We start from the raw sequence: 26,196 nt of genomic DNA on the forward strand, positions 1-26,196 counted from the left end.
TTAGACTTTTTGAGAGTCGCCATTTCTGTTTGAAAAGGAATTAAGAAACCTTTAGAGAGTTACTTAAAACGATGTAAAACAGGAAAATCATTTTAAGTTAGAGATTCCGAATAAGTGATTCCTATTAACGCTTTAGGAAGATGTTAGGCACCTAAAATGTCCGCTAACTTGCGGTTATCTGAACTGTTTGAAAACGTCTTTTGACTAACTTTGGAAGATCGGTTTGTTGAAGAAGTAATTGATTAAGGAAAAGGTTTTTGCGAAATCAGTTTTTTAGCGACTTAATTAGGGATTTAACTAGGTTCGCAAAGAGACAGGCAAACAAGTAAATGAAAGGAAAAGGGAAAAAGCGGGGAAGTAGTGATTTAGGCTTTTTAGCCCAAACCGTCGACCTTGTCCTAATCTAGTTGGGTTTTCGACCCATTTTCTCCTGTCCTAATTCTATGTTTTCGAGCCTTTAGCTCGAGTCCCGCTTCACCTGTATTAAGTACAACTTTGGCTTCGAGGCCCAAATGAATAAATAAGAAATAAATAAATAAATAAATATGGCAATAAGTAAATGGACAAAATAATAAATGAGACTTTTGAATCTCGTAGCTGCTTCAAAGGTGAAACTCTGATCTACCGTCTTCTTCCTTTAATGACTAGCATTCGTATGCTATGCTACCTTATACTCTCTTCCGGGCTCGACTCAATGGCGGGCCTTATTGGCTCATTAGGGAATGCAAAGAGTCCGTTCGGACTCCAATGAATTCATATGCATCGAAATAAAGAGAAAAGGGTAAGGCACTACATTAGACCTTTAAACTCAGAGTAACTAATCATTTATCATAATAAGCCACAAATAGCAATCAGAAAGATTATACTTCATGCTCAAGGTGCTCCCACAGAATACATAAGAGAATTTAGCATCCATTATCACATTCAGGAAAAAACACTGGAAAGGTTTTCGGGGTTTAAATTTTAAGAGTGTTCTATCTATCCTTTTTCAGAGATATCATCAACGATCATCGAAGTTACGAATAAACAGATGGAATAAAGGTTAATCTTAAAATGCGGGATTGTACATGAAGCATAAACTACTCAACTCTAAGTTATAGCATACTATACCCATCATAATTGTTCAGTCGAGTAATGCCTAATTATTCAGATTAATTCAAACGCAAGCGATAATTCTATTAGTCGTATCGAGCTTCTACGTTCACATAGATTCATTAAGCCATGCAGAAACTTTACCCCATACGAAGCCTACTTCTTCACATATTGCAGAAAACCCCAACCAGGAAAGAAAGCAAGGAAAAACGAGAATGAAACATGGAGGCAGAAATAATGAGACACTCTAAAGGAAAACAAATAGAGCAAAAGAAGGGGGGCAACGCAATCTGAAAACCATGGTTAGTTAAATAAGTCCTTTAAACCTAGCCAAGTGGCGGGAAACAATCCATGCACTGATCCGAATATCATTCAATTTGGCTAAGAGCCTTGAACAGATCCTCCTCTCCTGCCAAACAATGAAAGAATATAAACCAAGGTTTATAGAGATTCCATGGATTGTTATCATAGCTCTATGGCAAACTCCTAGGTCTCTTTTAATATCATCGAATTAAAAAGACCTCTTGAGTCGCGTTAAATTATACAAACATATGCCTCAAAATAGAAAATAGAAAATTCAAGAAAAAAACCCCCCCAGAAATTCCTCTTTTACTCCAAATAAACCTCAAACTACTTAAAGTCGCGATAGTGCAAAACAGCCTCCTAAATTTCCATTATTCAAAACCGCAAGCTTGAGAATCGAATACGGCTATTCTTCAACTATGGTCTTACAAAACCTCAAGAGTTTTAGACCTTGAAATTAATAACTAAAAGAAATATAGGAGCCATCCTTGAGGGAGAATACACACATAGCAATGCTTTTGGACATCGACAAGACCAAATCCATTCTCATGTATAATATTCTTCAACAAAGCAATTTTATTCTTTCATGGACTTCAAACAAACAGGACTATTGGCTTGAAATGAATCCAAAGCAAAGAATCAATCTTCAAAATTTTACTGAAAGGGAAACACAATCAATAAACTAAAGAAAGGAGCCAATGAGATACAATATCTTTTGTTCTCCTCCTTATTTCGATAGATTCAAACGAAATGGCCATCGAGGAGATTCTAGGATCTCTTGGTGAACTTTCATTGTTGGACACATTTTGGTCATTCTCTTTGACATTTGAGAAGCCAAAGAAACTCGCAAAAGTGGTCCTGCTGGTGATATTACAAGCTAAATAGAAGGGCAACTACTCGAACAAAACAAACATTCGGCAAGCCAGTGAAGCAAAAAATTGAAATAGGAATCTCTATCGATTTTAGTAAGTCAAACTTAGAAGCAATATAAAATACAAAGCATCAAATTGGAAGCTAATAAGCGATGTCAAAATCAGATAACCGAATATGAAATTAAGACGCACAAATGAGACTGAAAACCAAAATTTTTAACGACTGAACCTGGAGTTTAGCATCAAACATAATCACATGACAAACATTCCTTCATCTGACGTATCCTATGGTCTTACAAGACCTCTACAGCAGCTAAACCCAGCATACAAGATCACGAATACGACTACATCAGCTAAGGAGAAAAAGAGGCGAAGAAGAAAAATGGTCAAATTGAAGTGAAAACAAGGTGTATTTACCTCTTTAAGTGTAGAAAAAAGAGATGAATAGCGGGTAGGGAGATCACAACCACCGAAAATTTGATGTCTTTACCAAAATCTCTACCAGCGCACCGCTTTCTCTAGAGTTTTTTGCTAAGGAAATGTTCCCTCTTCTCTCAACCCCTCTTTTCTCTGCTTTTCCTTTGCTTTTCTTAATCGAAGTTTTCCAACCTCAAGATTTCTAGGAAATTTATCCAACCTCCCTTTTCCGACCTAACTAGCTCTCAGAAAATCTTTTGCATTGAAGTTCCTAACCCTAGAATTTTTCTAAAGAATTTTCAATTCTAGAATCTCCAACCTGTAAAGAAGAGAAAAATCCCCCCAAAACCTTTCAAGAATTTTCGAACACCCCAAAGTTTCGACCCCCCCACCCCACCCCCAAATCTCCTTTTAAAACAGTGACCCAATCATTTATTATATAGATGACGAATTGGGGGTATTTTCGAGACTTGAAAAATAAGGTAACTTCGAATTTGAAATTCGAATTTCCCCTTAGGCTTGGGGTTTCATCAACGAACGTACCATTATTGAAATCGGTGGACCAATGAGATTGGGAGAAAATAAATTTTTACCATGAGCCAATGAAATTATGACATACATGCACGGAATTGTACAATTACACCCGAAAATCATGGAATCGAACCATTGGGGGGACAACTAGGCTCGTTCTAGAAGATTTTTGAATCCTTTTCTCGTCCTACGGATGCATGAGACGCGTGTGAAGAAAAATAGACGGGTTGGGGTTGATGGAATCGGGTATTTAGAGTTGGTCGGGTTGTTGATGGCGTCGAACTGTTGTTGTTGTGTTTGTATGATTGGTGGAGGAGAAGATAAAGGTGGATCGGGCTGTGTTAGGAGGATGTTTTGGGCTGTGGGTTATTAATCGAGTTGGGTCAATGTTGGGGATCTGGTCGATTGGTCCTATTAATGGGATTAATTTAATTGGTTCAAGATTGGGATTATTTAATAACCCCAATTGGATTCCCAATTAATTTAGGGATTGGATAGGTCAGACTATTTTGACTATTTATTAAATGGCCAGAAAGGGAAAATTTAGACAATTGTATTTAAAATCTAGCCTAATTAAAACTCATTTGACCAATTGCATCGCAATTATGGCCGAATTATTTTCAATTAAGGTCCAAATTTAATGAATTGACTAAATTGAATCGAAATTCGATATGAATTTACACCGCGTTTAATCCCAAGTTTCTTGATTTCATAAAATCAAACAAATATCTCTCTGAATAAATTATTTTTTAGAATAAATTATAATTAAATTAAGCTTTTAATCATTATAAATTTATTTCAAGATAAGCCTTGATTACAATCCAATATTTTGTAAAACAAACATTTGAGTATCAAAATTATATAATTTAGTATAATTCAATACGATAATATATAATCGCTACTTAAAATGACAAAATTACATACCGAAAATATTTTGAAAATCTTTTATTTGAATAAAATAATTATTGTGATTTTATTTTAAAATTGAAGAAACTCAAAATTAAATTGGGTTGTGGAGGCAAAAAATTAGGTGTCAACACTAAGTATGCGTAGACCACGTTAATCGATGTGCACTGTCATAGACCGTCACTTGAATGTAGTTAAAAATGTATAAATAAATTAAAAATAAATGTAGTGTTGATTTCTACGCATGTGAGTGAGTGTAAATAAGACACACAATCATATTAGAGCTTGTACAATGTGAATTAAGGAGTGTGTGGATTGGTAGTAGTTGAATGTTCAATATGCTAAGAGTAGTGTTTGTCAAAGCACAAGTATGTATTAAGGATTTATATTGTATTGAGGATGATGATTGTTCAACCACTATCCACTCCACACACTATTTTGATTTAGGGGTGGTGATGGAATGAGTATGTGGAATGTGCAGTCATCAAATACAATACATATCCTTAATACATACTTGTGCTTTGAGAAATATTACTCTTACCACATTGAACATTCAACCACTACCCATCCACACACTCCTTAATTCACTTTGTACAAGCTCTAATATGATTGTGTGTCTTGTTTACACTTACTCACATGTGTAGAAATCAACACTATATTTATTTTTAATTTATTTATTCATTTGTTTAACTACGTCCAAGTGACGGTCTGCAGTAGTGCACATCGATCAACGTGGTCTACGCATACTTAAGATATCAATCGATGCACGTCTAAAGGTGTAAGTCTACGGTCGAACAGTCTAATCGATGGCTGACATAAGCCATAATCTACTACGGTCTATTAAGTGTCACCACCAGTCTGTAGACCAGACTAATCGATGGACCCTCAAGATTATCTATTTATTTTAACTATTTTGTTTCACCGGCCCTAAAATATGTTATTATCTGTTTAAATTATTTTTAATTTAATTATTTTGTTCCACCAGCCCCAAAATATGTAATTGTCTGTTTAAATCATTTTTATTTTAATTATTTTGTTCCATCAGTCCCAAATTATGTTATTGTCTGTTTAAATCATTTTTAATTTAATTATTTTGTTCCACCAATCCCAAAATATGTTATTGTCTGTTTAAATCATTTTTATTTTAATTATTTTGTTCCATCAGTCCCAAATTATGTTATTGTCTGTTTAAATCATTTTTAATTTAATTATTTTGTTCCACCAATCCCAAAATATGTTATTGTTTGTTTAAATCATTTTTAATTTAATATTTGGTTCCACCAGTTCCAAAATATTTATTGTCCATTTTAATTTAAGCAGTGACGTATCGACTCACACTATCTATGATCGACTACCATACAAGGTCGATGAATGACGGAGTATATGAATCATGATAGACTATATATAACTTTTTACAGAAACTTAAAATTAATAAAGTCAAACTACAGTACTGTTAATTGAACGAGACATACATATTTAAAATTCGTGTTTGTACAGAAGAATAATGCCACAAGAAAGAAAAATGAATCATAACAAATGTGATAAACATAATGTTCAAACTGAAATTGTTCATTAAAGTAAAACTGAAACTTACATTAAACTTGTTCATTGCATTACTTGATAAAATTTACAGCAAAAGGAGGAAAATAGAAGAAGCTTTCTTCTAACAAAGCCCTACTGAGAAAGCTTCTTCAACAATGAACAAACCAACAAAAAATTAACAACATAAACAAAAAAAATAGCAAACTAAATTATGGGGATGATGGGGGGTGATGTAGTCATTGCCGTCAATTCCAAGACGCTCCAGAATTGCTCGGAGGAAAAAGTTGAATCAAATCGTAGTGACGAGGGGGAACACGTCTAATTGGGCGAAGGGCAATTCTACGACCAGGCATGATTTATGATATTTTGGGGAAGAAGAAGATGGTTTCTGATGTTTTGGGTTTAGGGACAAGTGAAGGGTTACGTAGAAATAGGGCCTGTACTTACAGACCTATAGATGACGCCCTTTTATATATCCAACCAATGGTCAGTCGACGCGTGTAGGAATAGAAAACATTTGATTTGCGTATACCAGCGATTTTTCTTGAGAACAGATGTGTTTGCAGCTTTTAATTAATTAGGAACAGGAAATAATGATTCAATGTATCTATTAGAAAGATATGACGATATAAATACCTACATAGCGTGTTTGATGATTAATCATATAACAAATATATATTATTTAATAGATCGAGTTAAAGATATACCATAGAATGTATGTAGTCTATCGTAGACAAAGCTTTAAGTCGATAACAACTGAACGTTAAATTCTACTGAAATGCACATTTATACCCCAAAATAGTAGTTTTACAACTGAAGCAAAATAAAACCTATCTATGATTTGTTGGCCATGCTACACGTGGTTCTTTTGTGCCCAGATTTCTTGCATATTGAACATCTATTCCTCCTTTTGGACTTGAACATCTCACTGATGCCCTTAGTTCTTTTTACTTTCTTCCTTCCGAGTTTTGGATCGTAGGGGAGTGGAGAAATTTTAGTGTCTAGCAATTCCTGTGGTATATTCCATTCAGCCTCTGGAGGGACAACGTTAATTACTTCCGAGTATGAGAGGAGGTAACTTGCAGCTTTATAAATTGGTGAAGAGTACTGATAGAAGGAGTTTCTATAACCTACACCATCACCATACTTTGCTCACAAAGCTGCCATCGCATGTTCACATGACATTTTCACCAAGTCAAATTTCCGACAAGAACAACTCCTCTCCAAGAGATTGAACTTGGCAGTAACACCATTGCTGAACACCGTGTACTGGTCGAGAACCCCGTTTGGATTATTCACATACAAAGAATCGCTCACACTCTTGTTACCCCTTAGGATCTTTTCCGCACAAGGAACAAATATGTTCTCTTTATCATCGACATAGGCATACCGCTCCCTAAACTTTTTACCAAATATTTTAGCAATTGAATTGAATATGTGCGATACAGGGTACTCCCGTTCATCCATCAAAATCGAGTTGAGCGACTCGACGATATTTGTGGTCATCACATCGTACCTATTGCCTAGGAAGTGTGCTCTACTCCATTTTTCAAAGCCAAGTACATTTTCAAGAACATGTGCTGCCTCGGGGCAATTATACTTCAATTCCTCAAAATTCTCGCTAAACTCATCAAAGGAATACGCCTTTGCCGCAGCAAAGAATAGACAAAGATGTTCTCCACAGTGTTGATTTACATAGAGATTTTCAGCAAGGTGCCTCATGCAAAGTCCATGATGTGCATGACTGTATACCCGGGAGAAGGAATTGGTGATTCTATTGTTCCTGTCGGAGATGACACATAGATCTGGTTCATCTTCTACGATATACTTCAACTTTTGGAAGAAGAAGGTCTAAGAAACATCGTTCTCTTTATCAACAACACAAAAGGCAATTAGAAAGATGTGATTTTCGGTGTCCTGTGCAACTGCACTCAACAGTACACCCCCTTACTTTTCATACAAATGTGTGCCATCGACGATAACTACCTTTCTCATATGGCCATATACCCGTATGCAAGCTCCAAATGCTAAGAAGTAGTAAACGAATGATCCATCAATCTGGTTTACCATGATAGAGTAGGCAGACCCTAGATTCAACAACTCCACCATGTGGGAAAAAATCGCCAATCAAGCATATCCGTGCTCCGGTGTCCCGCGAATGATGTTCTTCGCAATTACACTTCCTTTTCAACATATCCACTAGCTTACGTGGTAATGCAACTCCTTGAACACAATCCTTTGAATTTCACTTATTCTTGGACCTTTACCATCCCGAAAATGATTTACGCATAGTGAAGCAATCAATTCAGATGACATTTTATTATGCTTGCAGGTGGCGTGTTCAACACCGCATGTGTGCTCCCCGACATCCTTGTATATATGAAATCTGTTCGAGGTTTTGTACTTCCTTGCCGCAACAACCAGCCATAACTAGGATATATGCATTTCGCCTTCAATAATTTGGTGTAGCTCTTCTCCATACGATAATCAAAAGACTGCCTCACCACTGCTCCGTTTAGTAGCATTTTGAGTTGTTTCTTGTCGACAAATATTTGATTACGATAGAAATTGGTTCCGCCAGAGAAGGAATGTACTGGTTGGGATCCTATTCCACAGTATTCTTCTACATCTTGTGAGTCCGATGAAACATCTTCCATATGCACACAGTCATCTTCCATATTCATGGGATGGTCGTCATCGGTCTCGTAATCATTTAAATTATCGTCGACTGTCTAGCACCGAGGTGGGGACGGTGATGAATTCAGCGGTCCTTCAAAGGACCTATAGACTATATTTATCCTTAAAATACGCCTAAACCCATCTGCATCAACATCCATCATGTAGAGGGACACACATGTATCATTATTTATGATCGTAGGATTCACTTTTTTCCTCGAATGCATTATATAACTAATCACCACGTTGCTTGATGCGTAATCTGGATCCCCGCTCTGCGTTACGCTTTTAACCAATTCGTCGTATGAACTATTGTGGTGAACAGCAATGGGCATTGTCACCTTGGTAAAATATCTCCATTTCCAACCTCTGGGATTATTCACCCATTCTCCCATGAAATCACCTGCAACCAAAACAAATTCTGCAACAGATATCCTAGAATTAACCTTTGGTCGATGGTAGATTAAGCTTAGGGTCTATGTCGGGATGTATGCACGGTCGATGAATGATGATGACGGGTCAATGACTGCGCAGATATCCGTACAGAAACTTGAAAATGCAAATATTGCTTCTAATCAATGGTCGTTGATTTTATGGAATAGAGAAATGAACTTGGAGTCGCCTCAATTATTGTAATGTACTTCTAAAGAAATTTTAACTGATGTGACTGATTTAAAGCTTTTTAACAATAGTGAAAAATGTGTTTGAGAATAAAACAAACTAATGGGGTAAAATGGATGCAATGAACGAGCTTATGAGGTTTGTGGACTGATTTAGAGCTGATCATCGGAAAATAACGTCGGAAAGGACGCCAGAATCAGAGCTTTTTTTGGAGGGAAAGAACCACCTTCTATTTTTAGCTTTTGGATTTATTTTTTTATATTTTTGGAAACCTAGATATTTTATAATGGTGGATGATGGAGTGGGTTGAAGTTTATTATTAAAACTTGGGAATGAATTTATTAAGTTGGATAAATTTTTGGTGATGTGGATTAAAAAGGGTATTTGACAATTTTTTCACAACTTTTTAATAAACCACAAAATAGTTTTCAAAAGAGCCTTTTTGGCCAACTTGCCCAAGAAACTTATACCATCATAGTTGCTCATGCATGGTTATTTTGATCAATTGATCTTTCAATATGCTAGTTTCAACAACTCTCATTTGTTACACTTGTTCCTAGTTGGATGATATGTAGTAGGGATCTAGTTTACCGTTTTAGGTATCAACATTATGGCTTTCAACCTAAATGGTTATATGTAAAGGCAAAGAGATGAAAATATTGGCAACTAGTGGTTATTCTTGTAAAGCATATCAGAAGATACACATATTTTTAGAAACATGGTGATAAAGCATCTATTCAATTCTCAGAATATACACATATTTTGAGATACATGCTCATAAAACATCGATTTAAGTCTCAGAATATACACATATGTGTATGTGTGTGTGTTCTGAGACTTGAGTAGATGCTTTATCAGCATTTATCTCGAAAATATCAAAGAGATGAAAATATTGACAACTAGGTGTTATTCCAAATAATCTGTCAAAACAACCCCAGTAGTTATTTTTGGGATACATATTGATAAACTATCTATTCTAATGAGGTAATGAAATCTTTATTAATTAATAGGCATAAATGTCATATTCGATTTTTACCTAAGGTCAAAATAAGCACGACATTATGAACTCTAAAAGAATTAATTTTGTACAAAATCGCCATCAAATTTTAAGGAAAAATAGGAAACCTATTTATTCATTTAACAAGTATAACTTTATTTAATCTACGAACCAATTTAGATTCTAGGTAAGGGTTCAAATTATTCCGAAGGAAAGAGATTAGGCACCCTTCAGAATCCACAAATGTGGTTCCCGACCAGATTTAGGTTTATTAAAAAGTGAAGGAAAAAAAATCAATGTTTATAAATCTAAAAATATGAAATGTGTATTAAATGATATGAACAATTTATACATAAATAATGTGTAAATTGCATATGTTGTCGTAAAAAGTATGAGTATAAGAAGTGTATGAAGATAAACGGAAATACATGAGAATATGCACAATAAAAAATGAAAATATTGCTTAAAGAAATTTTTTTATTTTAAAATAAAAGATTAAGCAAGTAATATTTTAATGTAAAAAAAGTGTGAATTTATTTGATTAAATATCTTAATCAATTTTTTTTTAAGTAGATATTAACGGCCTAAATTTGCCTAAGTACGTGATGAATGTTGTGTAAGTTAAAGCATTCCTACCCAACGTCCCAAAAAATAAATTTTTCACTATAATAGCTATTTGTACAAGTGTAAGAATATAAAATACAAAAATAAAAATAAAAATCTAAATAGCCCAAATTAACAGTGAAGACAACAATGAACATAATAATGCTTAAAATTTATTTGAATCAAAATAATCCTACAAAATTAACGATGAGACAAAAAGGAAGAAAGTTTCACTTGAGATGGAGTATTTTGTTGTTGTAGTTGTTTGTGTATTTGTGTGGGTTCTACAGAGAGAAAAATGAAAGAAAATATGTGGGAGTAAAAATCTATGTTTTTGTGTGTGTATTGTGTGTATATATTTTTTTAGTTTGGAAATTTCAGGAAAATCCGCAGCCGCTACACCCTTCGGATGTGTGCACTGGGTAAACCCCCCTGTGCACATCCAGCAAGTAACATGCAGGGTTTGTAACATCAGGGAGTTTTAACCGCACTAGGCAAGCCCGGTGCAACAGGCTCGACTCAAAGGCCCTACCTGGGAATCGATCCTAAGTAGTTGTGGTGGGTTTTCAACCCCCGACCAATGAGCCACACCACAAGGGTATTGTGTGTATATTGTTTTGGTATGTGTGTTTATATTATTATTTTGAGAAAAAACATCTTCCCCCCTGAACTTGTCGTCATAATTCACTTTAGCACTTAAACTTAACTTTCGTTTATTTACCTCCCTTAACAACTTTCAAATAAATTAAATTCCCCCCATAGCTGACGTGGCAAAAAAAAAGAGAGAGTGAATTTTTTTTTTTTTGAAAAGATCACTTTATTGCAATTATTATTATTATTATTAAAAGAAAAATGCCTTCATAGAAGACATTTTCATCTTCTTAATCACTCCCCTTCCCCACCTCCACGCCCACCCCACCCCTCCCCCACACTCCATTTCTTCATCTTCTTCATACCCCCACCTCGTTTCTTCGTAATTCCCTTCCTATCAAGTCCTAATTAATTCAAAATTTTATTTTTCGACAATAAAAAAGGGTTCAAGATTGATGAACAAGTTTGATTCTTGACCAAGAATTTCATGTCATGCGAATATCATCTGTGCCATTTTCGAATTTTGGACTATTTATGCCATTTTTGTAGACATTTTTGAGTAAGAAATTGAAAATTTAGGAGTTTTAGAATTATGGGTTTTGGTTAATGTGGAAGAATTTGGATTTGAGATTATGTGTATTGATGTGTTTTGTGATCATGTACTTGCATTTAGTTCATTGATGGATTTGCTCAAGCTAATTCAAGTTAATTTTGCATTTGATGAAGAAAAAAATTCATTGAAAAAGCTTGTGGTAATGGTGAAAGAAATAGAAAAAGTGGTGTTTTTATGTGAAGAAAAAGAAGAAGGAGGAGGAAGGGGAGGGGACGGGGGCTGCTGTCTAATGAAGAAGTAGAAGGAATTGGGGTGGGGTGGGGTGGGATGGGGACTGTGAAAGAACGAAGGGGGTGGGGGTTGTGAAGAAGAAGAAGGAAGGGAGCTGCGATCTATTTTATTTATATAAAATATATTTTTTTTTATAAAAAATATACTCTTTTAAATATATATATATAGTTATATATAAAATAATATTATATATATATATATATACATATATATATAAATAATATATATAAAATATATAAAAAGTTAGTGTGTGGGATTATTAAAAAAAAAAATTTCTTATGTGGCAAATGACATGACACTGATGTGACACTGATTTGGCAATGATGTGGCGCGTGTGTAGCGCACTCTCCATAGTGAAAGTGGTATTCAGTTTTGAGGGGTAAAAATAATTCACTTCAAAGATGTTAAGGAGAGTAAATAAATGGAAGTTAAATTTAAGTGATAAAATGAGTTGCGTCGACAAATTCGGGGGAAGATGCCTTTTCTCTATTATTTTTGAAAGAGTTTAATGGAGACAAGATTTGTGGGTGGTTGAAAAATCATCTCCATCATTGACTTTTTTTCTTTATTTTATCATAAAAAATAGTGTCTATTGTTAACTCAAAAATAAAATATATAAGGATAGAAGATTTAATCAGTCATATCAGTCATTATTTAAAAAAAAAAAAGTTGATGTGATTTCAACTTGACTAATTTATTGATTTTTGTATTTAAAATAATTAAATCGATTCACTTTTGCAGGTCGTATTAAATAACGTATAAAATAATGAATGCCAATATATACAACAACAACAACAACAACAAACCTAGTATATTCCCACATAGTGGGGTCTAGGGAAGGTAGAGTGTACGTGGTCCATACCACTACCTCTCAAGAGGTAGAGAGACTATTTTCGATAGACCCCCGGCTCAAGATAAAGTGCAGTATGCAAATGCATCAAAAGCATAGAACACGATAAAATAACATAGAAATGACATCCACAAAAATAATGTACATTGCCAAACAAAAGACACCAAGATCCACCTAATTACTGACTACGACTCAACCACACCCTTAGCCCTCTATCCTAATGTTTTTCCTCCATATCTTCCTATTCAGGGTCATGTCCTCAGTCAACTGTAACTGCTCTATGTCACGTTAATCACTTCTCTCCAATATTTCTTCGGTCTACCCCTACCCCGCTTGAAACCTTCCAAGGCTAACCTCACACACATACGAACTGGGGCATCCGTGCCCCTCCTCATCACATGACCAAACCATCTCAACCGCACTTCCCGCATTTTATCTTCCACCGACACCACTCCCACCTTCTCCCGTATCATTTCATTCCTAGCCCTGTCAGCCCTTGTGAATCCACACATCCAATGCAACATTTTTATTTCCGCCACCTTCAACCGTTGAATATGAGAATTCTTAACCGGCCAACACTCCGCTCCATACAACATAGCAGGTTGGCCTGCAACTCTATAGAATTTTCCTTTCATCTTGGGGGACACCTTCTTATCGCATAAAATTCTCGAAGCGAGCCTCCATTTTATCCAACCTGTCCCAATACGGTGAGAGACATCCTCATCTATCTCTCCATTGTCCTGAATGGTAGACCCGAGGTACTTAAAACTATCCCTCTTGCAAACCGCCTGAGAATCCAACTTCATTACCACCTCCTCCTCTTGACTCGAGTCACTAAACTTGCACTCCAAGTACACCGTCTTGGTCCTACTCAATCGGAAGCCTTTAGACTCCAAGGTTTATATCCAAATCTCAAACTTATCATTAACCCCTTGTCACGACTCATCAATCAAAACTATATCATCCACAAAAATCATACACCAAGGCACCTTTCCTTGTATATTCCGCGTCAACACATCCATCACCAAAGCGAACAAAAAAGAACTAAGAGTTGATCCCTGATGCAACCCTGTTAAGATCGAAAAATTCTCAGAATCTCCTCCCACTGTCCTTACCCGAGTCTTCACCCCCTCATACATGTCCGTAATCGCTCTGATGTACACCACCGGGACCCTTCTCGCCTCCAAGCATCTCCAAAGAACCTCCCTAGGGACCTTGTCATACGCCTTTTCCAAGTCAATAAACACCATGTGAAGATACCCCTTTCTCTCTCTGTACTGCCCTACCAGTCTCCACACTAGGTGAATTGCCTCAGTCGTAGAGCGACTAGGTATAAAACCAAATTAATTCTTCAAAATAGACACAATCTTCCTCAACCTTCGCTCCACCGCCCTCTCCCAAATCTTCATCGTGTGACTCAATAACTTAATACCCCAATAGTTGTTGCAACTCTGAATGTCACCCTTGTTCTTATATAAAGAAATCATTGTTCTTCATCTTCACGCCTCGGGCATCTTTGCTGACTTAAAAATATTGTTAAAAAATTTGGTCATCCACCTTAACCCTGTCCCACCAGAGAACTTCCAAAAATCCACCGAAATCTCGTCGGGCCCCATCGCTCTGCCCCTTCGCATCTTGCGAATAACCTCACTGACCTCTACTACCTTAAAACGCTGAGAAAAGCCATAGTCGCAATACTTCTTGGAGTGCTCCAACTCCCCTAACACAACACCTCTGTCCCCCTTATTATTCAAGAGCCTATGAAAATACGACTGCCATCTTTTCTTAATGAGAGCGCCATCCACCAAAACTCTGCCATCCTCCCCCTTAATGCATTTCACCTGATCCAAATCACGACCCTTCCGCTCCCTAACCTTAGCAAGCCTGAAAAACCTCTTCTTCCCACCTTTCTCCTATAACCACTTATACAAACTCTCAAAAGTTGCTGTCTTAGCAGTCGTAACTACTAACTTAGCCTCTTTCTTGGCCAACTTGTACTCCTCCCTGCTCACCCGCTTCTCATCTTCCTCCTTACTTTCAACCAACTTGGCGGAATTACAGAAAAATATAAATAACAAATAAAAAAACAATTATCTTGAAAAAATGATATATTATGCTATAAATAATTAAAATTATACTGTGCAGTAAAAAATTAGATGTGCCGTTCTATAATTAGATAGTTGATTTTCTGTGTATATATAGTATACACACAAGTATACAGCAACATAATAAGTAGTAAAGAGGAGAAGAAGAAAAAAGAGGAGAAAATATGGGTGTTTATAGTGCTCCAAAATTAGATTTTGAAAAGTCATCAGAGTTGAAAAAAGGAAGTGAAAAATGGAATTTATTGAGGGATGAAGTTTCCAAAGCTTTAGAAGAATATGGTTGTTTTGAGGCTTTGCTTGATGGAGAAATTCCAAAAGTGAAACTATATGAAAAGTTGAAAGAAGTTTTAAACATTAATCTGGAGAAAATAATTGGAGATACACAAAGTGTTTTAGTAGGTTCTGATAGCCATAACTATGAACTTCAAGCACCACTACAACAGAGATTGGATATTCCCTATGTCCTCAATGATGGTGCTATTGAGAATTTTTCCAAAAATTTTTGGCCCAATGGAGAGTCTGAATTCAGGTATGTAATCAGCAATCACTAACATTAGCTATAATATTTGTCTGTCGCTAATTTTTATTTGATTTTTAGTAGTAGATATTCTTCTTTCAGTTTGTGTGAAGAAATGATGAATGTTTAGTCTAGTAGAAATTACAACATTTGTCTGTCGCTAATTTTTATTTGATTTTTTAGTAGTGGATTTTCTTGTTTCAGTTTTTTATGAAGAAATGATGAATGTTTAGTCTAATAGAAATTACAACATTTGTCTGTCGCTAATTTTTATTTGATTTTTTAGTAGTGGATATTCTTGTTTCAGTTTTTATGAAGAAATGATGAATGTTTAGTCTAGCAGAAATTATTGACCAAATGGCTTGATCAAGTAATGTGTCCATACTCTCGAACTACTTTTTGCTTCCGGACATCAGATCATTTTGGACGTTTAGTGATTCTATTCTTTTCAAATATATATGGTCTATATTCCTTAGAGTTTTAAAACTTGCTTATGCATTATTATCACATCCTGTGTATGGTTTTGATCATTTGGCAGTGATTTGGTGCTCACTTACTCCAAGAAATTATCAGAATTTACTCATTTGGTATACGGAATGGTATTTGAGAAATTGGGGTTGGAAAAATACTTGGATGAGCACAAAAAATCAGGTGATTATGCACTTACCATGATCAAGTACCAGAACACCTAAAGCTGGAGAGTCAAATGTTGGAGTACCTCCACATACTGACTTTATCATTTCAACAATTTTAAGCCAACATGATCAAGATGGGCTGCAAATTTTGGACAAAAATGGACAATGGCTTGATGTTCAATTCTCAACACCCAATTCATATGTGTTCTTTGTTAGTGATTGTTTGAAAGTAAGTTCTTCTAATTTACACTATTAGTATAAATAATTTTTACGTCATCAAATCATAGATCTTTACCTGTTTAAACAAGCTAAGGTTACATATCTTTAATCAAGTTAAATGCTTAAGCTCTCTAAGTTTCTAGTTTGCATGGTTTGAGTTTTAAAAAAAATTGCTTTCCTTTTTGCTCAAAATAAAAGTTATTTCTCAAAAGCTTAGGATGTATGTGGTATATACAATAAATATTTTTCTGAAAACTAAGTGAATCTCTTATTTATTTTATTTTATTCGGTATGTAGATAAAAAGCATTGGTCCAAGAATATCTAGTCATTTATACAATTATTGATTTTAATGATGGTGGTGATGATATATATTAGTAGACAAGTCATTACTTGGGGTGGGGGATTAATTGATTAATTAATATATATATATATATATACATCTTAAGTTCTGTGCACTAATAATATGTACATTATTTTAATACTATAAGGTTGAGTAACTTGTAGTAATGTGTGACTGCTTCTACTATAACCTAAAAGATAAGGTACATAACCTACACAACTTAATTTTTTATTTATATTGTTAGTGTATATAACTTAAGCTGATACATAATTTCAGGCATTTACAAATGGCAGGCTGAATTGTCTCACTCATCGAGTGATAGTGGGAAATGGGGAGAGGTATTCTTTGAGTTTTCCATTAATTCCTAAAGAGGGATATATCATAAAAGTTCCAGAAGAACTTGTTGATGAAGATCATCCTTTGCTTTACAAGCCCTTTGATGGTTCCAAACTTTTCCCATTCTTTATGTCGGAGGGAAGACGCGGCGTTTCTGCTACTCTCGAAGACTTCTGTGGTGTCTCAACCAACAATCCGAACTTGTCTTGATACTTGATTGTGGGGCCCGCTCCTCGTTCTGCTTCTCCATCTTTTAGTAGTTCTAAACTACCATGTACTTCCTCTTGTGTACTTGAGAGCTTCTGTGGTGCCTCAATCAACATTCCAAACTTCTCTCGATACTAATAATTGATTGTCAGTTCCTCTCTTCATTCACCCCGTGATCTATCTTGTAATAGTTCTATACTACCATTTTCATTATGTATGCTTGTATTAGAGGTTTATTACCTTATTAGGATTAGTAAGGTAAGACTTCGCTCTCCTTGTACTCTTTCTTTTTGAGTTTTTCGTTTTTTTTTTAATCAATAAAACACCAGTTGTGGTAGGATTGTGACTGAAGTCTAGTTGATAGAACAACTTTGAAAGTTAAAAACTCACACTATATATCCAAAGAAAGAAAAAAAGTAAGTACTTACAAAAATAAGTCAAATTGAAGTAGCCTAGCTACTAGCCGGACCAAATTGAAGGGCAATTACATATGGTTCAGCCCTTTAATGGATATGTCTTAAATAGTTACAAGTTTCATACTGAAGATTACAATTCAAATAATTAAATCTACGATGAATAGTGGTGTATGCATCAAGAGCTCTAGCCATAGTGCAGATAATAGCGATGATTGTGGTCGATTGATAGAGATTTTGCAACTAGAGTATTATGCATTACTATTCCAGTGAACCATGTTATTTAAGTGTTCTTGATTTGATTCGATGGCTGTCCTCAGTTCCTACGTGGTACATACGTGGCACAACACACTGAAGGGTCCACGTAGACACACGTGTGTTCAATGTGATTGTCAAAAATATGATTTTAATTAGTCCAGGGAGGTAATTGGACCCTCCTAAAGCTCCAAATTAAAGAATACTGACAATTATAATAAGTAGGAAAAAATAGTATTTGAAGTAAAGTTTAAAAAAAAAATTAAGAATTGAAGTTGTGATTGGACATGCAACTATTTATTATTTTTTAAAAGAAATATAATCTTTTTTGCAGAATGTTTTTATCAAACTTGTAATTCATCTACAAAATAATTTTGGAAAAAACAGTTGAATATATAAAGTGCACTTTTTTTACTATATTTCAAAAACTATATAGATTTAGAAAACGAATAAAAAATGGGGACTAATTACGATACTATGAAAATATGAGATACGATTACTAGTATCTTTCTACTCTAATCCCCGACATGTATACCTTCCTATATATCTAAGGTCACATCTTTGCTAAATTGAAGTTGCGTCACATGCAGTAAAAGTCTTTATGAAAGACTCCATTTCGCTCTCGAAGTGTACAAGTAAGGAAAGAGAATAAAGATTATTAGCACGTCGATATTTTGTTTTTTCTTTTAAAAAAATGTACTGTAAAGATAAAAGGAAATATACGATTTAGTAGCTATGCACAGAAGAATATTATAAAATGGACTAATGGAGGAGACAACCCTGATTGTTTGTACATAAATAGTAACATAAAATGAAAATTTCAATGAGTTAGGTAGCAATCAAAGCATTAGATACATCTTGTGACAAAGTGATTTGAGTAGCCTTGAGAAAATTGATTTTGGTGACCATATGGTATAAGTCTTGGGGGGTGGGTGGGGGTGGGTGGCCATAATTGTCACAAATGAATTTGAGATGATGTTGGAGTAGCTCGTAAATTTGTTGTAGTACGACTGGGAGGTTACGCGTTTAAGTTGTTGAAATAGTCCCTTGCAGAAATGTAAGCTGAGACTGCGTACAATATATCTTTATGGTCTTCCTCGAATCTTGCGCATTGAGGAGCTTTAATGCATCAGACTGCTCTTTTAAATGACTTTAATGATTTCGGAGTAGCTGAAAAGTTGTTGTGTAATCAGCTTTAGTGCATCAGACTGTCCTCTTAAATGACTTTAATGATTTTGGAGTAGCTGGTAAAATTACTATCGTGTGATCAGGAGTTCATTTATTCAAGCCGTGGATGAGACACATGTCAGTAGTTGAAGGAATTGCTGCAACACTCTTTTTTTCTCTACAAGTAATAATAATTGGACATTGTTTTATATATAAAGGCATTGCTATTTTTATATATGCTTGCTTTATTTTTTTTTAGAAATCATTCTCACTTCAAACAGTATACAAATGAGGGGAATTAGGCCTTACCTTACCAATCGTAATGAACTTCTACTAATTAACTATCTGAAATTGCTCAAAAATGCCCCTCATTAGATTTTTGGCTCAAAAATATTCCTCCGTTAAATATTTGGCTCAAAAATACTCCTTTCTCTAATGGAATTCGAAAAAGGATCAAAAATACCCCTAAACTGTCTGAAATGACTCAAAAATATCCCTCTATTAAATATTTGGCTCAAAAATACCCCTCCCTTTAACGAAATTTCACCAAACATTCCACCTTGATAAAAAAAAAAAATCACGTGACTATGCCACATTACCATTCACATGTAAAATGTTAGTATTTTTAATTATATGACATTCCTTTCTTCTTTATTTTCATTTTTATTTTTTGCAAAGCAGTGAAACGGAAAAACCAAAAAACCAATCTTTTGCTAATTACCTCATTAGTGTTTTAAAAGTTATAGATTTCACATTTTCATTAGTGTTTTAAAAGTTCTAAATTTCATCTTGTTATTGTCGTTTGGGATGAGGGACAGCTTGATCTTGATCTGATGTTGACTCGGAGAAGGACCTAGAATTTTAACTTTTAAGCTAGCAAATGTTGATGTACTAATAATTGAGTTGAATTTACTACATGCGAATTCTTTTTCAAAATAAATGAATTTCTTTTAACACTTGTTTAATCATTTGAAATGAATTCATTTTTTAAAATTCAGTTTTGATGAATAATCTTATTATTTTTAGAACAAGTTTGAAAAAAAGTAAAATGATACTTAATATTGATAAATTATTCTTTAATTATGTCATTCATTAACTTTTTGAAGATGTGTGCCACATTCAAAGATTAATTAATTTTAGATTAGAGGAGGTGTTTATTAAATCATTTTAACATAAACATTTTGAGTAAAAGCTAGCAAAGCCAAACACATTTTTTGAGTAACTAATTTGAAGTTTAGTTTGAAATTTGTTACTTTTACGAGTAAATCTTAATTTTAACTTTTATACTGGCCTAATAATTAATGAGTTTATCAGTTTAATAAGACTCTTTTGTTGGGTTTAACACTTTTAAACCTATTAACAGCAAAAAACTTATCTTTTAGATGATCAAAGGAATTTGATAATAGCGATGTTACATTTAATAAATTTTTTCAAAAAAAATATTATGTAACCACCGTTTGTCTATTTTGATTAAAAATTTAAAAACCGTGTAAGTTTTGTCCGTTTCACTAAATTTTTTAAATAAAAATAAAAATAAAGAAGAAAGGAATGTTATATAATTAAAAGATACTAATATTTTATATGTGGATGGTAATGTGGCATAGTCACGTAGTTTTTTTTTTATTTATGTGGCATGCTTGGTGGAATTTCGTTAAGGGGAGAGGTATTTTTGAGCCAAATATTTAACAGAGGGATATTTTTGAGCCATTTCAGATAGTTCAAGGGTATTTTTGATCCTTTTCTGAATTCCGTTAGAGGGAGGGGTATTTTTGAACCAAATATTTAATGAAGGGATATTTTTGAGCCAAAAATCTAACAAGGGGCATTTTTGAGCTATCTCAAATAGTTCAGAGATATTTTTTAGCTTTTTCCGTAAACTCAATGATATTATAAATAAGGATACTTAAAATAGTGTAAAAATATAAAATTCAGGAAGAAAGTTGAGTTAGCAAACTCTTTTTTCCTTTGACAAGAGCATAAATCAAAAAAGAAAGATCGACTGTCCAAACTAAAATAAAGTATTTTCCTTTGTCTTCTTCTTCAAATATGTGCAAAAAAACATTTGATAGTTCATCTTCTTCTTGGATTTATTGGATTTCATTGAAACTATTTACACTGTTGTCATGGTTGGAACATTTACATTCGTAGGTGTCTTGGAACATACTCAACAGTCACTTTATCGTCTCAATTATGCTGCCTTCCATATATCTCTTTTTTGCTTTTGACGTTTGGTAGAGCGTGTTAGGAAAAATAATGCATGTATTAATTTTATGTACTATTAACATTTTGTTTGGTATCATTTTTCAACTGGTGTATAAGTAATACTTGCACTAGTTCTACTTTGTATTATGTATTAAACTATGTATAATTAGTTATACCACCATTTTCCTATGTATTATTAATGCAAAAGATTTCAATACATGTATTAACTTAGTTAATGACAAAATTACCTTCAAGTCCTATCTTATACATACTTTGCTCTGTTCTTTTCCATGGAAAAGCAAGAGTTCTTTTCTCTCATCTTCTTCTTACCAGTTAATCAATCATTAATTGTTTGCTTTTCTTCACTAGATTAATACTTCTATCCAATCTATCTCTTTAATCATTTATACTCCTATTTCACAATTTGGGTATAGTTTTTTCTATATCAAAATCAACAATTATATCAATGCAAAACTGCTAGTTGGAATAATCTCTACACCGTGTTCACTGTCCGTCGAAAGGGATTTCTACACCCTATTCTTGCTTTGTTTTGTTATTTACACTTTTTGATATTGTTGTTGTTGGGCTGGTTGTTCATATTTCTCATCTAGCGATATTTTCATTTTTTGCTTAACATCTTGATTGATAAAGGGGGTATTTTTGTAAATTAATAATTTTTTTACCAGAAATTATATAAGAAATATTATTTCTAACACATTAAACCAAATAATGTGTAAAAAATAATGTGAGTCTAACTAATACCACCATTATTAATGCAAACATTACTAATACACCATATTCTACATTATTCTAATACATTCTATCAAATGACGCTTATTGTTTCCACTTCTTTATTACCTAGGTGAGATATTGCCTTTTTAGCCAATTTATTAGAACACATAGACCAGCATGTTTTCTTCCTCAAAAAAATTGTTGATAAAATGACTCCTGATTCATTTTTCTTTAAAGTCGTACTATTAATTTTCTCAAATTACTTGTTCATTATATTTATTATATTAAAATAAAATTATAAATTTTCTTATTTTACTTTTGGTAATTAATATTTTTTAAAGTCTAGACAAGCTTATTAGTCAAAAAAATTTCTTTTTCAAAGAAGTAGATAAATGATAGACTTAGTAGAAATATCAGTCTTATTTATATATATATTTTTTTTAGAATATTTTAGTAAAACATAGACAATCAACATTTCATGGACGAAACATCAAAGAATGTGGTGCAGCGGATAGGGATGCTTTTTTCTTAATCATAGGTCTCGAATTCGAATTTTGGGTATGAAAAAATTCTTGGTAGGGAGCGCTTCCCCAAATAGGGCCCTACACAGTGCGAATCTGAATTAGCTGGACTCTAATGCGAATACCGAACAATGAATGAGAAAAAGAAATTCATGGAGGAGGTCCTTCTAGAAAAGCAATGGTACACCACAACAAATCAAGTATTGGAGTTGAAGCCACACACATGGGATTCACATGGGGTGCTGAATAATATCTTTCTTGTTCTATGTGTATATAATCAAGTAGGTGTTTGGACATTATTTACTTGAAATTGAGGAATTTTTGTTGTTTTAATATAAAACTCTTTTAATTAACTCAAACTATAAAACAGACAAATATAAGATCCTATTTATACGGAAATTTGATCTAATGCACATGATTTGGTCACTTTCAAATCTATTTAGAACGCCAAATTAACAAAGCAACAACAATAATTAAATAAGAAACTTTATTATTAAAAATGTAGCACACTGATCTATTTGAATACTTTAACTAATCTAAGTACAAGTTGATAGTAATTTATAGCTAGATAATATGATGTTAGATTTGCACACAAATCATATGGTATAATTTAAAGATTGTTATTGATTTTCTGTGTGTATATATATATAGTATACACACAAGACACAAGTACACAAAAACATAATAAACAGTAAGAAAAATAAAAGAGAAAGTATGGGTGTTTTTAGTGCTCCAAAAATAGATTTTGGAAAGTCATCAGAGTTGAAAAAAGGAAGTGAAAAATGGAATTTATTGCGGGATGAAGTTTTCAAAGCTTTAGAAGAATATGGTTGTTTTGAGGCTTTGCTTGATGGAGAAATTCCAAAAGTGAAACTATATGAAAAGTTGAAAGAAGTTTTCAACTTTAATTTGGAGAAAATATTTGGAAATACACAAAGTGTTTTAGTAGGTTATGATAGGTATAAACCTAAAGCACCACTTCAAGAGAGATTGGTGATTCCCAATGTCCTCAATGATGGTGTTATTGAGAATTTTTCTAAAAATCTTTGGCCTGATGGAGAGTCTGAATTCAGGTATGTAATCAATAATCACTAACATTAGCTATAATATTTGTCTGTCCCTAATGTGTCCATTCTCTAGCACTACTTTTTTCTTTCAGATATCATGTGATTTTGGACGTTTAGTGATTCTATTCTTTTGAAAGGCATAATCCATACATAAACAAGATTTTTAACTTGATATTAAAGTATAACTATATCTTTTAATTTTGTCTAGTATTATTTTGTAGCTATAGTATTATCTTATGGCTAACGGTATTAGTTTATGTTGCATATTATACTAGTTTATATACATTATCTTTGTTTTGTATTTGTTATACTGTTATTGATCCTAAGCTGGAGATCTATTGGAAATTATCTCTCTACTTCACCTGAGGTAGTTTGTGTACACTCTACCCTCCCCAGACCTCACTATGTGGGAATACACTGGGTATGTTGTTGTTGTTGTTGTTGCCTTGTAACTTTGTCAGTGCACAAGTAGGCCCTTTAATTATATCAAAGATGAACAAAAAAAACTCCAATTCTGCAACTTACATGCATGAAACTCTATCGCTCCTACGTGGATTAGTAATCCACTCAGATGCTGCCACCTAACAAAAAAGACATATTTTTACTATGACTTTTAACTTTGTCAGTGCACAAGTAGACCCTTTAACTATACAAAAGCTAAAAAAAAAAAAAAACACTCCAATTCTAACTCTTGCGCGCGTAGTTTTGAGTGCATACATGCATTTTGTAGGTAAGATTGGAGTGTTCGTTTGTTCAGAGCTTTTGTATAGTTAAAGAGCTTACTTGTGCACTGATAAAGTTAAAGATCATAGTTATAATTTGATGTCAAGTTAAATATCTGTTTATGTATTATGTCCTTTTGAAATATGGTCTATGTTCATTAGTTTTTGTAAACTTGCTTACACATTATTATCAAAATCTATATATTGGTTTGATTTGACAGTGATTTGGTGCTCACTTACTCCAAGAAACTATCAGAATTTGATGATTTGGTAAAAAGAATGGTATTTGAGAAATTGGGATTGGAAAAATACTTGGATGAACACAAAAAATCAGGTGATTATTTACTTGCTATGATCAAGTACAGAGCACCTAAAGCTGGAGAGACAAATGTTGGAATACCTCCACATACTGACAATATCATTTCAACAATTTTAAGCCAACATGATCAAGATGGGCTGCAAATTTTGGACAAAAATGGACAATGGCTTGATGTTCAATTCTCAACACCTAATTCATATGTGTTCCTTGTTAGTGATTGTTTGAAAGTAAGTTCTTCTAATTTATACTATTAGTGTAAATAATTTTTAGAGTAAATGCTCTGTTTCCATCCTGAACTATACAAGAAATTGTTGACACACATCCAAATTTTAGGAGGGTCCTATTAACCCCTGGACTAATTAAAACTTTATTTTTGCCAACCTTAGTGCCTAGGTGGCACATCAGTGAATCAGCACACTGAAGGTCCACATAGGCATTAAGGTTGTCAAAAATATGATTTTAATTAGTGCAGGGGTAATAGGACCCTCCTAAAGTTCGGATGTGTCTCAGCAATTTCGTGTATAGTTTAGGGTGGAAACAGAACATTTTCTCTAATTTTTAGGTTATCAGGTCATAGATCTTTACCTGTTTAAACAAAGGTAACATATCTTTAATCAAGTTAAATGCTTAAACTCTCTAGGTTTCTAGTTTGCTTAGTTTGAATTAAAAAAAAGTTAATTGTTTTCCTTTTTGCTCAAAATAAAAGTTATTTTTCTAAAGCTTAGGATGTATATAACCTACATAGTTTAATTTTTGTTTATATTGTTAGTGTATATAACTTAAGCTGATACATAATTTCAGGCATTTACAAATGGTAGACTGAATTGTCTTATTCATCGAGTGATAATAGGGAATGAAGAGAGGTATTCTGTGGGTTTTCCATTAATTCCTAAAGAAGGATATATCATAAAAGTTCCAGAAGAACTTGTTGATGAAAATCATCCTTTGCTTTACAAGCCCTTTGATGGTTCCAAACTTCTTCCATTTTATATGGCGGAGGGAAGACGCGGTGTTTCTGCTACTCTCGAAGACTTCTGTGGTGTCTCAACCAACAATCCAAACTTGTCTTGATACTTGATTGTGGCCGGGGCCCTCTCCTCATTTTGCTAGTTCTAAACTACCATTTTCCTTATGTATGCTTGTATTAGCGAGGTTTATTACCTTATTAGGATTAGTAAGGTAAGACCTCGATCTCCTTATTTTTACTCTTTCTCTTTAAGTTTTTTGTTTTTCATATTAATAAAACACTAGTTGTGGTGGGATTGTCACTAAAGTCTAGTTGATAGAACAACTTTGAAAGTTAAAAACTCACACTATATATCCATGGGAAAGTAAAGACAAGAAAAAAAAAAGTAAGCACTTACAAAAAATAAGTCAAATTGAAGTAGCCTAGCTACTAGGTGGACCAAAGTAAGTTTTGATTAAGGAATAGTTATGGTAGACCAACAATAATAACATATTCGGTGTAAATCTTATCTCTACCTTCTGAGGAGAGGAATGTAACCGGAGCATGATATAAAGGAAAATAACGACGACAACGGCGTGAGGCACCTCTTGGTTCTTGTCTTACTTACCATGTGGAGTAAGTGTTTC

At 33.8% G+C, this 26,196-nt stretch overlaps 2 protein-coding genes, 1 long non-coding RNA gene and 1 pseudogene across 3 annotated transcripts; 2 read left to right on the top strand and 2 right to left on the bottom strand.

Moving 5' to 3' along the window:
- Nucleotides 1–342: 342 nt before the first annotated feature.
- Nucleotides 343–3,567, bottom strand: LOC124889492. Its single transcript, XR_007048524.1, has 2 exons — nucleotides 2,685–3,567; nucleotides 343–1,501 (listed from the first exon to the last, which is right to left on the bottom strand). It is a non-coding gene; the product is annotated as an uncharacterized LOC124889492 (long non-coding RNA).
- A 2,930-nt stretch (nucleotides 3,568–6,497) lies between these two features.
- LOC124889783 lies at nucleotides 6,498–8,341 on the bottom strand. The gene is made up of 3 exons (XM_047401776.1): nucleotides 8,085–8,341; nucleotides 6,878–7,446; nucleotides 6,498–6,793 (listed from the first exon to the last, which is right to left on the bottom strand). Exons 1-3 carry the CDS (start codon nucleotides 8,339–8,341, stop codon nucleotides 6,498–6,500), a joined length of 1,122 nt encoding a protein of 373 aa, XP_047257732.1.
- Nucleotides 8,342–15,094: 6,753 nt separating this feature from the next.
- Nucleotides 15,095–17,540, top strand: LOC107851644 (annotated as a pseudogene).
- Nucleotides 17,541–23,146: 5,606 nt separating this feature from the next.
- LOC107849664 (probable 2-oxoglutarate-dependent dioxygenase AOP1) lies at nucleotides 23,147–25,871 on the top strand. Its single transcript, XM_016694220.2, has 3 exons — nucleotides 23,147–23,568; nucleotides 24,506–24,830; nucleotides 25,405–25,871. The coding sequence occupies exons 1-3, from the start codon at nucleotides 23,210–23,212 to the stop codon at nucleotides 25,672–25,674; spliced, it is 954 nt and encodes a 317-aa protein (XP_016549706.2). The 5' UTR covers nucleotides 23,147–23,209; the 3' UTR covers nucleotides 25,675–25,871.
- Nucleotides 25,872–26,196: the final 325 nt, after the last annotated feature.

Source organism: Capsicum annuum, chromosome 12 (assembly GCF_002878395.1).
Source record: "Capsicum annuum cultivar UCD-10X-F1 chromosome 12, UCD10Xv1.1, whole genome shotgun sequence".
Classification (NCBI taxonomy): Eukaryota; Viridiplantae; Streptophyta; class Magnoliopsida; order Solanales; family Solanaceae; genus Capsicum; species Capsicum annuum.